Here is a 15833-nt window from a genome sequence, read left to right as displayed (position 1 = left end):
ACCCTGGAGGGTGGTGAATAGCTACTGTGTGCTTGTGCTCTAATGTCAAGCATTCTCACTGAGTTCTCTATTCTGTTCTAAACATGTTGCAGTAAGATTTTATTAATTTCACAGGGAATGAAAATTGCCCCAGGTACTAAAGCTCTAAGCTCTAGTAAAGTTCCAACCTAAGTGTTACATAGGGGTTTTTGTAAACCCTCTGCAATCACAATGCACTCTGTAAACTAAGGTGACCATACAAATCTATGGCATATATCAGGGATGGCGAAATGTGCTGACCCTCCAAGATGCTTAGGACAATCTTCAAAAGTTCGAGAGCTGAGGCAAGGCTGTCGAGGCTCAGCGTTTCAGCCCTGCGGCGGGGTGATGGGGCTAGGGGCTACTGCCCTGCAGGGTCAAGGGGTCTCAGGGCCTCAGCCTCACAAGGCACGCCTTCCGGGGCTCGGAGCTTCAGCCCTGCTCCCAGTGAAGCCCCAAGCCCTGGAAGGTGCCTCCCATGGGGCTGAAGCCACAAGACCCCTCTCCCTGCTAGGCAGAAGCCCCTAGCCTCACAACCCTGCCACAGGGCAGAAGCCCTGAGCTCCCCCAAACAGTCTGGTAGGTTGAGAATGTGGGAGTGTGGGGGATCCGAGAGCCACACTTTAACTGTAAAACTTACAAGCCGCAGTTTGGCCACCCCTGGCATATATTGTCTCTGTAGCTCTCCCTACAGCTTTCAATGGGTATTTTCCTATTTTTTTCCCAATCTTACTTTTCTTATTGCTGACCAACCCAGGTGGTTTTTAAAGGTTTTCCCTAACCCCAAAGTTATGCAATGTAAAATCTGTTAACAGCAAAGCTAGCTAGAATCAGAAATCAAAAATGTTGCTTTCCTTCTCTATAGGAAGGTGTGTATCCCGTGCTTAAAAATGTATTTACGTATGCCAGCAACCTGAAGTACTAACATGCTCCTAAAAAGTGCATTTGCTTTACATTTCACTACATCTCTGGGTTTGACTGCATGTTTTTCAGCCGCTGGTTTAACACAAGAGCAAGGTCATCTGAGCACCCCATGTAGCTTTCATTTTCAACTGATGAAATGGCAGAGTAAAGGACAGAGAAAGAATGCTCTATTTACTTCTGCCATCCTGCAGATCTGTTGGTGAAGGCTTAGAGGGGAAAATAATGTTGAAGATAAGAATTAAAAGTTGCTGAAGAGAAATCAGCCATGGAAAAGGGGTTCTTCGTTGTGTACCTTGCTGGATCCATCTGTAATAAGATATTGATGGAACATGACACAAATAAAGAAATATAATAGAGATAATCTTTTTATTTTGTTCAGTTTCTCATTCGCACAACAGCCACAATACTTTATTCTGGGTAATAAGGTACAATAGAGGAAGTATATGACACTTTCAGTTGTAGTGCTTTTGATAGATACAGGTTGTTACAGTAGAGGTTTATTATTTCATTTTTTCTTAATACAGAACCCAGTGCGGCTCCTACTGATGTCAAGGCTACAGGTTTGTCTGTATCAGAGATTCTGGTTGCGTGGAAACATATTAAAGAAAGTCTAGGAAGACCACAGGGATTTGAGGTATGAATACAGAATAACATAATAAAAAGCATTGTTATTGTTGCTAACATTGCATTTTGCTAAAGTGTGGAATGGTGAAACTTCAGTAGACATTATGCTCATAATAGATGACTATCTTTAGAAGAACAAGGGCTACAGAAAACACAGCTGGGGTACTGGCATAGCCTTTATTGCTTGTTCATGCTTTTAAATAGTCCATTTCTAGCTCTTATAGGGTCTCTAAGGGTACATCGACACTGGGGGGGGGGGAAACTCTCTTTAGCAGTGAGTCTGAGAGCCCAGGTCAACTGACTTGGGCTCATGGGGCTCAAGCTGTTAGGCTAAAAACAGCAGTGCAAGTACGGCAGTACAGTCCAGTACACCGTACCAGCAAGATATTTATAGCCTGTATGGCATACTGGAAAGACACAGGAGGAGCTGGTGGCCCCACACCGGCAGCTCCTCTGGTGCAGCTGTACCGCCCACAGCCCCTCCCCGTTCCCTTCCATGGAGCTGCATCTCCTTCGTCTGTACAGCTGCAGCCCTGCCAGAGGACAGGACTGGGGGGCGGGGCTGGGGGCGGTACAGCCCTGCCCCCCCAGGCCTGTCCTGAGTGGGGCTGCTGCTGTAATACACAGACAGAGGATAGAGGAAGGGCAGGGGGCGGGGCTGTGGGTTCTCCATTGGAAGGGCAGGGAGCGGCACTGAACCACAGGGCTCTCCCAGGAACTGCAGCGGGGAAAGGAGCAGAACACTGGCAGCTCTTCCAGTGGCTGTACCGCTCCCAGCCCTGTTCTCCGGGGACAGATGGAAGAGACGCAGCTGCATGGAAGGGCAGGGGGTGGGGCTGGGAACGGTAGAGCTGGGCCGGAGGAGTTGCCAGCTTGGGGCTTCCCAGCCGCCCCACATTCTGCTCCTTCCCCCACTGCAGTTCCGAAGTCTCCGGCGCAGCAGGAGGAGGACAGAGCCCCCCCAGGTAATGTGGGATGGATCATGGGGAGGGGCCGGGGGAACCTGGGGCCCCTGGCTGGGGGCGGGGTGGGGAGGAGTTACATGGAGGATCACGTAAGGAGGTCACGTACCCCCCCTTTGCTGGTGCTCCCCCCCCCCCCGATACCGATAAGAAATGGATTTTACTTGCACCACTGGCTAAAAATAGCAGTATAGGCCAGGGCCACCCACGGGGGGGGGGGAGGGCGGGGGGCAGGCAATTTGCCCCAGGTCCCATAGGGGCCCCAACGAGAATATAGTATTCTATGGTATTGCAACTTTTTTTATGGAAGGGGCCCCCAAAATTGCTTTGCCCCAGGCCCCTGGAATGCTCTGGGCAGCCCAAGTATAGGCATTCCCACTCAGGCTGGGTCCCTGGCTCTGGTACCCTGAAAGAGGGGAGAGTCGCAGGGCCTACGATTCAGCCCAAGAGGGAATGTCTATACTGCTATTTTTAACCATGTAGTGCAAGCCAGAGTCAGTTGACCTAGGCTCTGAGACTGGCTGACTTAGGAGGGCGGGGGGGGGGGGTTACAGTGTAGACATGTCCTAGATAGTCCAAAGGAGTTGAAAGAACTGCAAGTCAGCTAGTGTGATGACCTCACTGGCTACAGAAGTTTAAGTGTAGACAATTTTCAGGTCTAAGCAACCCGTTCAAAATAGTTATTTACTGAGAGACATCCCTGTGCATGGCACTCCTTGAGCAAACATAGAAGACACAATCACTGTCTCTAGTGTGCTTTCTTAGAGATTATTACTGTTGGTGATGGTTTGGGGGACATCTGCTGCACAGAAAATAGGGGGGTAGGTGCCATAAGGAGGGAGAAGACAGAAAATATCATATTGCCTCTATATAAATCCATGGTATGCCCACATCTTGAATACTGCATGCAGATGTGGTTGCCCCATCTCAAAAAAGATGTATTAGAATTGGAAAAGGTTCAGAAAAGGGCAACAAAAATGATTCAGGCTGCCATATGAGGAGAGATTAATAAGACTGGGACTTTTCAGCTCGGAAAAGAGAAGACTAAGGTAGGAATATGATAGAGGTTTATAAAATCATGACTGGTGTGAAGAAAGTAAATAAGGAAGTGTTATTTACTCCTTCTCATAACACAAGAACTAGGGGGCACCAATTAATAGGCAGCTGATTTAAAACAAACAAAAGGAAGTATTTTTTCACACAACGCACAGTCAACCTGTGGAACTCCTTGCCAGAGGATGTTGTGAAGGCCAAGACTATAACAGGGTTCAAAAAATAACTAGATAAGTTCATAGAAGATAGGTCCATCAGTGGCTATTAGCCAGGATGGACAGGGATGGTGTCCTTAGCCTCTGTTTGCCAGAAGCTGGGAATGGGTGACAGGGATGGATCACTTGATGATTACCTGTTCTGTTCATTCCTCCAGGGGCACCTGTCTTTGGCCACTGTTGGAAGACAGGAACTGGGCTAGATGGACCTTTGGTCTGACCCAGTATGGCCATTCTTATATATAGAGACCTCAGTGTGCTTAGTGCCATGGCAAACGCACCATTAAAAATCCTTTTAACCTTTCATTAAAGAAACAGAAAAGAAGGGAAAACAATTAAAGCATTTGAAAAGTAAAGTATTAAGTAAGGCTTTCATTTTAACAACATTCCTTGCTCCCTTTGCTTTTAGCTGGAGAGTTTTTAGAAGGAAACAAAACCCATATTTGACAGTCTTGTTAATACCATCTTTGATACCATCTACAACTGTCCTTTCTGGGGAAAAAAGAATATGTTATTTGGAATGGATTGGAGCTGTTGTCATTGCTGCTAATGTTAAAGTTCAATCCTGTTTCCTAAAAGACAGAGCAAAAGACAAACACACACAAAAGAGTACAGAAAAGAACAGCAAAGATAGAAAATGCTACTTCTGTCTCTGGTGGTGACTTTCACCAGCAACCTCACTGCTGGAAAAACACAGTCCCAGCATATAGCTGATCAGCCACTCCAAGACCCGTCAAACGTACTAGCATCAGGCTGTTTAGGGCATTACATTTAATTGCCTGTCTGGTTTCCTTCTCACAGCAGTGTGGCAAAATATGCAATATTGGCTGGCTAAGTCAGACTTTTATTAAACAGAAGGCAAAGAGAGCAAGAATGAAAAGGAAAGAAATAAGGTGGAGAAGGAAAAAGACACAGCTGGCGGGGGCGAGGCAAAGACTCACATCCCAGGAAGTGTTTGGGTTTTAGCCAGAGCCATAGCAGTGTCATCTGGGTGTCTCTCTCTCTGGCCCAGTCTGGTCAGGACATCAATCAGGACTAGTACGAAGAAGGTCCGGGGTCCCAGGAGATGGTTGCGTGGCAGCCGTGATGATAAAGGTTACTACAGCAGTTGTTGACAGAAAGCTGTTTCTTCTGCTAATTGTCCCCAAAAGTCTTTTCTTCTCAAGAATCTCAAAAGGGAGTGTTGGGTGGAATAGTCCATCCTCTAGTTATCTTGTCTACCAATAGACCCAATTTCTAACACACGATTTTTGGTTCATTGATTTCCAGTCTTCTACTCCTCTTGTTTACCAGTCACAACTCAAGGACTCTGTTAAGATTATATCAGCTAAACCCTTTTTGTTTACATTAATTCCATCTCTGTATCCATCTTACGTCTTTTCTTAAACAATTTTGTATAACAGGTCATTGTGACAATTTATGAACTTTCACTCACTTTTTATAGTTGAGCTTACACTTAGAGTAAATGTGTAGGCCCAGTTATCACACCAGGACTCAGATCCACTCAACTGGGACATGAGCACAGATTTGAGCTTGTGGTTCAGGATCATTTTTATCTTTAACCCTAAATGTGGGCTACTGAAACTTGTTTAACTAAAAAGTAATACATCAAAAGTAGCATGTCTGGACTTGGCCAAGGAAATAATGGTATCCTAGTATGCATTGCTCTTGTTGTAAATAGCATCCTAAACCCAATTTTTGAGCTGCATTTATTTTCATTTTAGAATCTAAAGAAAATCATAATCAGTTCTGAAGCTTTCAAAAGTATTGGAAGAGCCATTATCAAGCAAATATATAAGAACTGCAACTTACACCTCCTTATCTTTCCCAGTTATTAAATTTGAGTGAAACCGAGATGGAGCTGGTACAGAGTTATGTGGGTTTTTAAAACATGTTCATATCTGATACTCACAGTTCAGAGATTCAGTTAGAAATACAGTTGGATTACAGGAGTTGCATTAATTGCCTCAATCTGCATCCAGGTTGTTTCCACTTTATGAAAACACGTTACTGTGTAGCATCGACAGACCCCAGTTGTCATGGGCGGGATCGAAACTGGGACCTCTGTAGCTAAATGCATGAGCCTCTACTGCATATAAAAGCCATATGCCCTTTAGCTAAGGCTGTAGGACAGACTCATTAATCTCTAAGTGGTCTCAGTGTCACTAGATGGGACAGAGCACCACGATCCAGGAGGTGTGTGGGTTACAACTGCATTAGGGTCTGGCAGCAATACAGCATGGCGCTTAAGCATATGCTTAACCATGCGTGCTTAAGCCCTTTTGACTTCAATGGGTGTTGGACCAGGCAATAAGTACACAATTCAGAGGAATCATTTTTAGAGAGTTCATTGTTCTCATATTCCCATAGTTAAAAACATGTCTGTTTCCACCTTTCTCAGTCACTCTTTTATACTGTTATCACTCGAGTGAAGTTCCTGGAAGTCATGATACAGATGCCCAGATATTCCATTTCGTCCTGAACCAAAGTCCCAACTGGAGAAAGCAGTTTTAGGACAATAATGAAAGAGGATTCTAATTGCATTCAATTAGATATAAAGAAATATCATATTTAGACTAGTTTCATAGTCCAATCCAATATACACAAATGTATTGGCTTTGCCTGTATTACTGCTTCTAAAGATCATGCCAAATATCTTAAGGCCATATTGTACCATCTCACACAGTAAAACTCAGAGAGAGAAACAGAAGAGGGTAAACTCTGGTAATGGAGCCAGTGAGATTTCCTATGAGAGCTCTTCCTGGGAGGAAAGTGAAAGGGGGTCATGTCCTCCAAACCCCAAAGATCCTGGGGATGTGCAGTAAAAGGAAGTTCCAGCCACACCCAGGGGATTGCCTATCCATTCTTCTGTCCATTCTCACCACCAGCACCACAGCTTACTCAGGAATCATGATTACATCAGCTAACCCCATCATGCTTGTCCACTTTTTTTTTTTTTTTTTTTTACTCCCTGGAGGAGTGAAAGTGCAGAACAGATGTTAATGATGCTACCAGCTGTTTTAACCTTAGCTGGATTTTCAGCTGGAAACACCACCAGTTTTGGAGGGAAGCAAGCAGCCCTGTCTCCATTTTCCCAGCCTCATCCTAACCATGCAGTGGTTATGCAGAGGTCCATGTTGTGGCTAATGGGTAGGAATGGGGAAGGCTGATATGTTGGCTCCCCTCTCCCTTTTGCATTTTTCTGTTTCTGTGGTCCCCGTCCACTCCTCACTGCAGTAAGTGCATCTTTTCTATGTATTTGTGTTCCCAGATATGTTTGTGGATCTGTCCATTGTAGTCATACCAGTCAGTGAACCTGATCTGTCTACCCAGATCTTTGTTTATTATTATCCTGTGTTTCATTTACCATGTAATTCTCCACAGTGAATTCTGCAAACCACTTGTCAGTCCTGGCTTGTAATATTGTAGTCACGCTCCTCTTTTGTGTTGAACGTGCCCCTTTCCCTATGCACATGACTTGCTACTATCCGGAAAAGTTGATACCATACTGTGTTTCTTTTATTATAGCTAACTGCTATATAAAGAGAACAAAATTATACCTAATACAGATTGTAGTGGCACTGCAAATGTACCTCTCTCCATTCTGAAGTGTTTCCACTCACTAGTAACCTTTGTCTTCAATCTCCAAGATAGCCTTTTATCCTCTGAAATAACTCACTCACTACACCCTGCCTTTTAACCTCAAAAACGAGGCTTTCTGTAATACCCCCCCAAAATTGATATCTATATAAATTATGGCTACTATTTTTCCCCTGTTCTTATCCCATTGATGTCACTGATTCTCAGAATGTTCTGAGATTTATCTCCGCCTTTCCACATTTATTCTGACTTGAATAAAATAATTAGACTTTTATTTCCCAAATGAAAATGTTTTCACTAATGATGACAACTCTTTCTAGAAGAATATAGCCTTGAAATCTTCTTCTTTTTTGTTGGTCTGTCATATAATGCTGCTTTATATAGCAATGAACATGTTAATTTGTTTGAGATGGTTTCAAGTAGGTAGTTCACTGGGCTCTCTTCAGGTCAGGGACTGTGTCTTCCTCTGTGGTTGGAATGTCCTTAGCACATCTGGAGTGCAGTCTAAATAATAAATATTACCTGCTTCAAGTGCTGTGTTAGCTCACTTGCAGAAATGAGGTTGGTGATTATTATTATTATTGGTGGTTATTACTACCGTCTTCTTGTGCTGTGGGATCCAATGTTCCTCCCACACCAAGGGTGCTGGGGGAGGGAGGGGGGAATCCACTTTTTGGCACAGGCCTCCCCGCCCCTGCCCCTCCTCTTCCCCCCAGAGGCCCTGCTCAAACCTCGAGCCAGGCTAGCAGCTGGAGCCCAGCCAGGGAGCCCAGACAGTGTAGGGCACTGCAGCATGGACCCTCCACTTGCCTGGGGTGGGGGAGGGGGACCAGAGCTGCCTGGCTGAATGGCACTTACCATGGCCGGGCTGCAGCTCCAAGGCCCCATCCCCTGGCAGGACCCGAGTCAGGGAGAACCATGTGGGCAGCTGTGGGGAGCCACTAACCCTCCACCTGTCATGGGCAAGGGGCCTGCGGGGAGGGACACGGGCCAGGGCCTGCTCTCGGCCACCCCACCCCAGACAGGTGGAGGCAGTGCTCTGGCTTTTGGCTTGGCTGGGGGCGAGGCCTTGGGCAGAAGGGGCCACAGAGGGACCCGCCCCACCCACACACTTTTGGGAAGGCTCTGCCACTTCTATCCCACACCCAACCCCTGTCCAAAACTTCCCTCAGACAAAGGAGCATTTCAGTGAATAGCTCCAGCTCTTCCTCACCCTACCAGCCTCCAGTAGAGTTTTCAGCTGAGCAGACCTTATTCTGTCAAGCAGGAGAATAAGACTTACTCCCTCACATCCCCAGAAGGCCAAGCAAGAGGCAATGTAATCCAAAGATAGTATTATTGACTCACTCACTTGAAGTGGAGAGATTTAAATGGCGAGCGGCTAATGGTTTGGAGGACTAGCGTAGGTCATTGACTCTAGTCTCCATTTAGGCTTGTAAAAAAAACCACATAGCTCACCCCATGTGACTGGCAATTTCTATTAGTAAGTCCCAGAAGTGCAACAGGAAAGGGTCTTGGATTGAGAATCATTGGCAACAAATTCAAAAATAGCTTGTAAAATGCCTGCCCTCTCCCGTGGTCTATTTCCCTTCACATCCCTAAGAACTAATTTAATTCACAAAAGATTTTTAAAGTATTATTTTCCCTGGCACATTGTTCACAGTGAAATGACATGGTGCTGGCTTAATCCATGAACAGCAAACAAAAACTGCCTGAAAATCCAGCTACCTTGTAAAAGGCGAGTTTGCTAAATGTTCTAGTTACAAGTAATTCCTCATGAAGAATAACTGCAGCCCACAGGTAAAATGTTGCCCTCGTGTTCAAATGCTATTGAACAATGAGCAAAATGACTTGAAAGCATCAAAATAACAGCAAGATGCTACAGTCTCATGCCTCAATTTGTATTCTGCCTGTGGTCAGTACAACAGTGACAGTCACCTCTTTGGTCTTCACATTTCCTGTTTGTTTAGCAACAGCATTATTAACTAACTGTTTTACCTTTTGAATGTTTGGTCTCATTTCAACGAAAGTGACAGAATAGTTACTAGAGATGGACAAATCAGCAATGACCCAGTTTCTACTCCATCCCTTTTTGCACTTTGTATTCCTGAAAGGCAGCGCTAACAGTTGTCACACAAGTTTTATGCCAAGCTTGTTGTGTTCATTTACATCTTCCAAAGCACACATTATTTCTGGCGTCAGTGCAGATTTGTCAGCAGCCCCTGACCTTACTACAAAATATGCCAACACTGCGTTGATAAATAAAGCCAGTTTGTAAACTTCCACAAAACAGTTCAAATAATAGAAGACGTGAACAAATGCGCATCAAAGTTTGCTTGACAGCAGCTGTTTACCAGACAGACTGATTTAATTTTTTTTTATGGGGACTTCGGAAAAACCTGCAGCAGAAGTGAAAAACAGATATGTAGCCAGAACCAACAAGAACAGTTAGTGCAGGGGTTGTTTTCCTTTCCATAGGGTGTGTGGCTAACACCTGGTTTTGGAATCTATAACAAAGAGAAAACTAGCTCTTGCCCTCAGGCATTATTTGCATTCCACCCATTGCTAATGAGGAAAAAATTGAAAACCTAATCAGTTGGCAGGAATAAGGGCTTTGGTCTTGATTTTTTTCACCCTTTTCATTTCTGAAGAGTTAAGGGCTGAGATTTAAATCACAGACAAGATTACAAAGCTGTTGTGTCAATATCATTGAAATTCCCCCAAGAGTTAATATCTTGAAGCTCAGATTAGACCTAGTTCAAAGATCACTTTGCCAAACAGTAAATTCAGGGAATATGGAGTATCATTTTCAGATAGGGTTACTGAACATAATGACTATTGCTTATGTCCGATTTGTCCTGTCAAAGAACAGCATCTGCCAGTGGTGTTCTTCTGTGCCCTGACATGAACATGTATACCAAAATTTTTACACCACCTGAAAGAAAAATTGTGTCTACCTGGCTGTCTCATCATAATCATGCAATATTTAGTGCACAATATATTTTAGGGAAATTTGGGACGTGCCTAGGTGTGTGATGTGTATTTCCATCAGAGGTTGGAAAAGCAATATAAAAAAGAAGAACTAGTATTTCACCAGTATAAATGCCAATTATCTGGATTTCACTTGAGGGCTGGGGGTGGATGAATTTCTCCATGGATAAAATAATCAATAAGAACAATCAAATGGTTTTACAGATAGTTAGAGTAACACTCAATGCAGTCATACAAGGATTCAAACTGTTGCAAAATTCTAGACTTTTGCTGCAGCATGAAGGTCCAATCCAGTTTCTTTTCAAATCTCTAGTGGGAGCTGGATCAGATCCCAAATCTCTAGAGAAAAGTCTGTCTGTTGACTTTTCCATTCTCTTTGCAAACTCTCTGTAGCCTGCTACTAAAACTGAAGGGCTGCTGGTCCTAAAAGGGATTGCTGGATATTTTATAACTACCAACCACAAATATTTTAAATTAGGGGGAAATAACCATATTCCCTTATTTCACTAAAGGTGTGGTTTCGGATATAGGGTTTTGCCCCACATTTATACATAACATTTGAGACTCCACTGCCAAAGAGAACTCAATAGTGTTTATTTTTGCTTTACAGTCAATAATTGCTTTTTTTGGCAATTGGGGTGAAGAACTAGTGATTCACCTTCCTTTTGTCAGTAACGCCTAGTTTTCTTTTACTGTCACTGAACAATGGTCATGATAATAGTTCAAGAAGATACAAGAGGCGGCAGCTGTTCATGAACGCTCAAGAACTTATCACAGTTTCCTCAATACATTTTAACTCTTCAAACTGTCATTTCCCAGGAATCCAAGCAGTTTTTCTGTGCAGCTTCTAGATAACTTTGTGGTTTATGAACACGTACATACATATACATGAGCACCTCAAGTTGAAATGGGAAGATTTGGAGAGAAGGGCAGTTGACAGGCAAGGATGGCAAATGTGGGTAGCCCAATGTGCAGCAAAGCACGGGGTGGACTATGGTCTAAGGACATACACATGAGAGAGATTGTGTTTGTGACCAATGTTACTTTAACCGTTTTTATTTTTAAAAGCATGCAGGCTTTCCTGCTTTTTACATTACAGAAATATCAGGCTGGGACATCCCTAGTTTTTGCAGCTAAGCGCATGGGACTGCAATCTGTGCTCATTCAGAAGGGAAGGGTTTAGTCAGATTGTTTAAAACTTTCCTAAAGGAGCAGTCACCCTGAATATTTTTGAAATTGGTTAATTTTAGTAAAATTTTATTTTCCTTTCTCCCTACTGATGTTTAGAAGTGTGCTTGAGATAAGCATGAGAGCACCACCACCAATCATAGTGTACAGTGGTGCCAACTCTCATGACATTAGCTGTTTTTCTTGAAGCCCCAGCTCCTAAAATAATGTAATTACATGAAAATTTCAGCTTTCAGCTTTAAAACAAAAGTTTGTAGCTCTTATGGCTGCAGAGAAAAGTTTGACCAAAAAATGTGACCAAAGTGCATCCTAAAGGTTCAAAAACAAAGTAAATAAATAGAACACAAAATGTATCAGTTTGTGGCTGGCTTTGCACAAATTGGTTTCCCTAACTGCGGAGGGGCGATAGATGGGACGCATATTCCAATTCTTGCACCAGCCCAGCTAGCCTCCAAGTACGTAAATCGGAAGGGGTATTTCGAGGGTGCTAAAGGAGTTGGCGGATGTGATTGCAGAGCCATTGGCCATTATCTTTGAAAACTCATGGTGGTCGGGGGAGGTCCCAGATGACAAGAAAAAGGCTAATGTAGTGCCCATCTTTAAAAAAGGGAAGAAGGAGGATCTGGGGAACTACAGGCCAGTCAGCCTCACCTCAGTCCCTGGAAAAATCATGGAGCAGGTCCTCAAGGAATCAATTCTGAAGCACTTAGAGGAGAGGAAAGTGATCAGGAACAGTCAGCATGGATTCACCAAGGGCAAGTCATGCCTGACTAACCTAATTGCCTTCTATGAGGAGATAACTAGGTCTGTGGATGAGGGGAAAGCAGTGGATGTGTTATTTCTTGACTTTAGCAAAGCTTTTGATACGGTCTCCCACAGTATTCTTGCTAGCAAGTTAAAGAAGTATGGGATGGATGAATGGACTATAAGGTGGATAGAAAGCTGGCTAGATCGGCGGGCTCAACGGGTAGTGATCAATGGCTCCATGTCTAGTTGGCAGCCAGTATCAAGAGGAGTGCCCCAAGGGTCGGTCCTGGGGCCGGTTTTGTTCAATGTCTTCATTAATGATCTGGAGGATGGTGTGGACTGCACTCTCAGCAAGTTTCCAGATTACACTAAACTGGGAGGAGTGTTAGATACACTGGAGGATAGGGATAGGATACAGAGGGACCTAGACAAATTAGAGGATTGGGACAAAAGAAACCTGATGAGGTTCAACAAGGACAAGTGCAGAGTCCTGCACTTAGGACAGAAGAATCCCATGCACTGCTACAGACTAGGGACCGAATGGCTAGGCAGCAGTTCTGCAGAAAAGGACCTAGGGGTTACAGTGGTCGAGAAGCTGGGTATGAGTCAACAGTGTGCCCTTGTTGCCAAAAAGGCTAACGGGCACTTTAGGCTGTATAAGTAGGGGCATTGCCAGCAGATCGAGGGACGTGATCATTCCCCTCTATTCGACATTGGTGAGGACTCATCTGTGTCCAGTTTGGGGCCCCACACTACAAGAAGGATGTGGAAAAATTGGAAAGAGTCCAGCGGAGGGCAACAAAAATGATCGGGAGGCTGGAGCACATGACTTATGAAGCAAGTCTGAGGGAACTGGGATTGTTTAGTCTACAGAAGAGAAGAATGAGGGGGGATTTGATAGCTGCTTTCAACTACCTGAAAGGGGGTTCCAAAGAGGATGGATCTAGACTATTCTCAGTGGTACCAGATGACAGAACAAGGAGTAATGGTCTCAAGTTGCAGTGGGGGAGGTTTAGGTTGGATATTAGGAAAATCTTTTTCACTAGGAGGATGGTGAAGCATTGGAATGGGTTACCTAGGGAGGTGGTGGAATCTCCTTCCTTAAAGGTTTTTAAGGTCAGGCTTGACAGAGCCCTGGCTGGGATGATTTAGTTGGGAATTGGTCCTGCTTTGAGCAGGGGGTTGGACTAGATGACCTCCTGAGGTCCCTTCCAACCCTGATATTCTATGATTCTATGATTTCTCTATGGTTCTCCAGGCGCTTGTGGATCACTATGGGCATTTAATTGACATTAACGCAGGCTGGCCTGGAAAGGTGCATGACGCACGCATCTTTCAGAACACTGGCCTGTTCAGGAATCTGCAAGCCTGGACTTTTTTCCCAGACCAGAAGATCACTATAGGGGAAGTCGACATGCCCATTGTGATCCTTGGAGACCTCGCTTATCGTTTAATGCCCTGCCTCATGAAACCCTACACAGGGAGACTTGACAGCAGCAAGGAGTGATTCAACAACAGGCTGAGTCGGTGCAGAATGTCTGTGGAATGTGCTTTTGGCCATTTAAAGGGCCGCTGGCACTCTTTGTATGGGAAGCTGGACCTGGCCTGTGACAACATCGGTTATATCCGCGTGCTGTACCCTCCATAACATTTGTGAAGGGAAGGGTGAAAGATTCACTCATGCATGGAACTCGGAAGTTCAACAGCTGGAGGCTGAATTTGAACAGCCAGAGAGCATGGCTATTAGAGGGGCCCATCGCAGGGCTGCAAGGATTAGGGATGACTTGAGGGAGCAATTTGAGGCTGAATGCCACCAGTAATGTTTGGTGCCCTGCACAGGAGTGATGTGCAGTGGTTCCAATGTTAGTAGGAATCTGTGCTTGCTACACTGACTTGCAGTGCCTGTTGCTTTCCTGGGCTAAGGTATCTTTTACTTAATGTAATAATAAATAATGTTTTCAAAGCCAAAAAAGCCATTTATTTAAAATAAAATTCATTTATTGAAGAGAAACGCAACTGCTTGGGAAACAGAAAGGGCAAGGGAGTGGGGTGGGGAACAGTTCAATCACAGATTTGCGTATGTCCTGTTCTCATACTCAGCCTTCCTGTCTGGAGTGCTGTGCAATGAGTGCTGCACTTCAGGCTGACTAAAATGCATGGTGATGGAGGTTGAGTGCAGTGGGTAAGGGTCATAGTTTGCAGGGCTGGGTGGTGAACCTACAGGTGTTGGAGGCAGCTGGTGGTGATAAGAACCCGGATGTTGGGGAAAGTGGGTTGAAAGTGACATGGGGGCTCAAGGGAAAGAGTTTTGGGACAAGGGCTGCAGGGGCAGGGGGCAGGCACGGTAGTGCTCCCCTGCATGGCTACAAGCATCTGGATCGAGTCCTCTTGGCGCTTCATGATGCTTATCAGCTGCTCCATGCTTTGGTGCCGGTGCGCTGCATTCTGCTGGCGGAACCTCCTTTCACTCTCCTGCCATTCCTGCACTTTTTGATTTTCATTAAGTGACTGCTGCATAACTTCATGCAGCATGTCTTCTTTGCTTTTATGTGGCCTCTTCCTAATTCTTTGGAGTTTTTCGGCTGGTGATAACACGGACGGCTGAGATCTCAACGTTGCATCTGTAAAGACAAAATGCAACACTTAACAGAGGCAGCATTGTTCACAACAGACAGAGCAATGATTCACCCATACTTAAAGACAAGCACAGTCTAACGATAGCAGAATTTGCCCATCCCAAAGCGAGCACACATAACCCACAGGAGCCCCAAAACAGTGAGTAAGCACAGGGTCGAGGGGGACTGATTGTTTCATGGCCATACTGTCATCTGGGGTTCTGTGCCTGGGGGAGAGCCAACAGCTGCAGGGGGCCCCTATACTGAACATTGTCCCCACATTTTCCATAGGATGAGTTCGTCCTGGAAGATATCTCGCTGCTGAGGGTGACCTGGGATGCAAGGGAGGGTCTTCTACTACAATGCGGCTTCTGCCCTCGCCCATATGCAGCTTGCCTGTGTGTAGCAATGGTCCCCCCGCCCCTCACGGTACAGTGGCACGGACATGTTAGGCTGACTGGGACAAGGAGTACAGTAGTGCTCCCAAGGAACCTGCGCAAGTGCATTGCCCAGCTTCTGCATGAGACCTTTGAAGAGATCACTGAGGCCGATTACCGCGATGTGAGTGAGCACATCAACGCCCTATTCTGCATCTAGGCATGCACGCAGCCCTAACCCTCCTTGCCCCAAGAGCCCACACCGAACAACTTCCTTCCCAAAATAAAAGCCGCTTACCGGGCACCTCCTCTGGTGTTTGTTCTACCCCAAGCACCGGCCACTGCGACTGGCTACCTTGCTCCTGGCTTGAAAACAGCTCCTGGCTGCATGCATCTAGGGATGCCGGGGTGTCTCCCTCCTCCTCAGCACCCTTGCTCACACTTTCCTCCTCCTCCTGCCTTGTTGAACTGGGCTCTGAAGTGTCCATGGTGGTCCTTGGAGTGGAGGTGGGGTCACCC

General features: G+C 45.2%; 1 protein-coding gene across 1 annotated transcript in view; it reads left to right on the top strand.

Annotated features, from left to right (window-relative positions):
- The window catches only part of CNTN5 (contactin 5), a 987470-nt gene that overhangs the window by 952014 nt on the left and 19623 nt on the right, over positions 1 to 15833 (top strand). Inside the window, exon 21 of the mRNA XM_054015603.1 lies at positions 1467 to 1576. Within this exon, the coding sequence (XP_053871578.1) occupies positions 1467 to 1576 (110 nt within the window). The remainder of the gene's footprint in view (positions 1 to 1466; positions 1577 to 15833) is intronic.

Source organism: Malaclemys terrapin, chromosome 1 (genome assembly GCF_027887155.1).
Source record: "Malaclemys terrapin pileata isolate rMalTer1 chromosome 1, rMalTer1.hap1, whole genome shotgun sequence".
NCBI classification, from domain to species: Eukaryota; Metazoa; Chordata; order Testudines; family Emydidae; genus Malaclemys; species Malaclemys terrapin.
The sequence above is the reverse complement of the archived record's forward strand: the minus strand, read 5'-3'. Positions and strand labels throughout refer to the sequence as shown.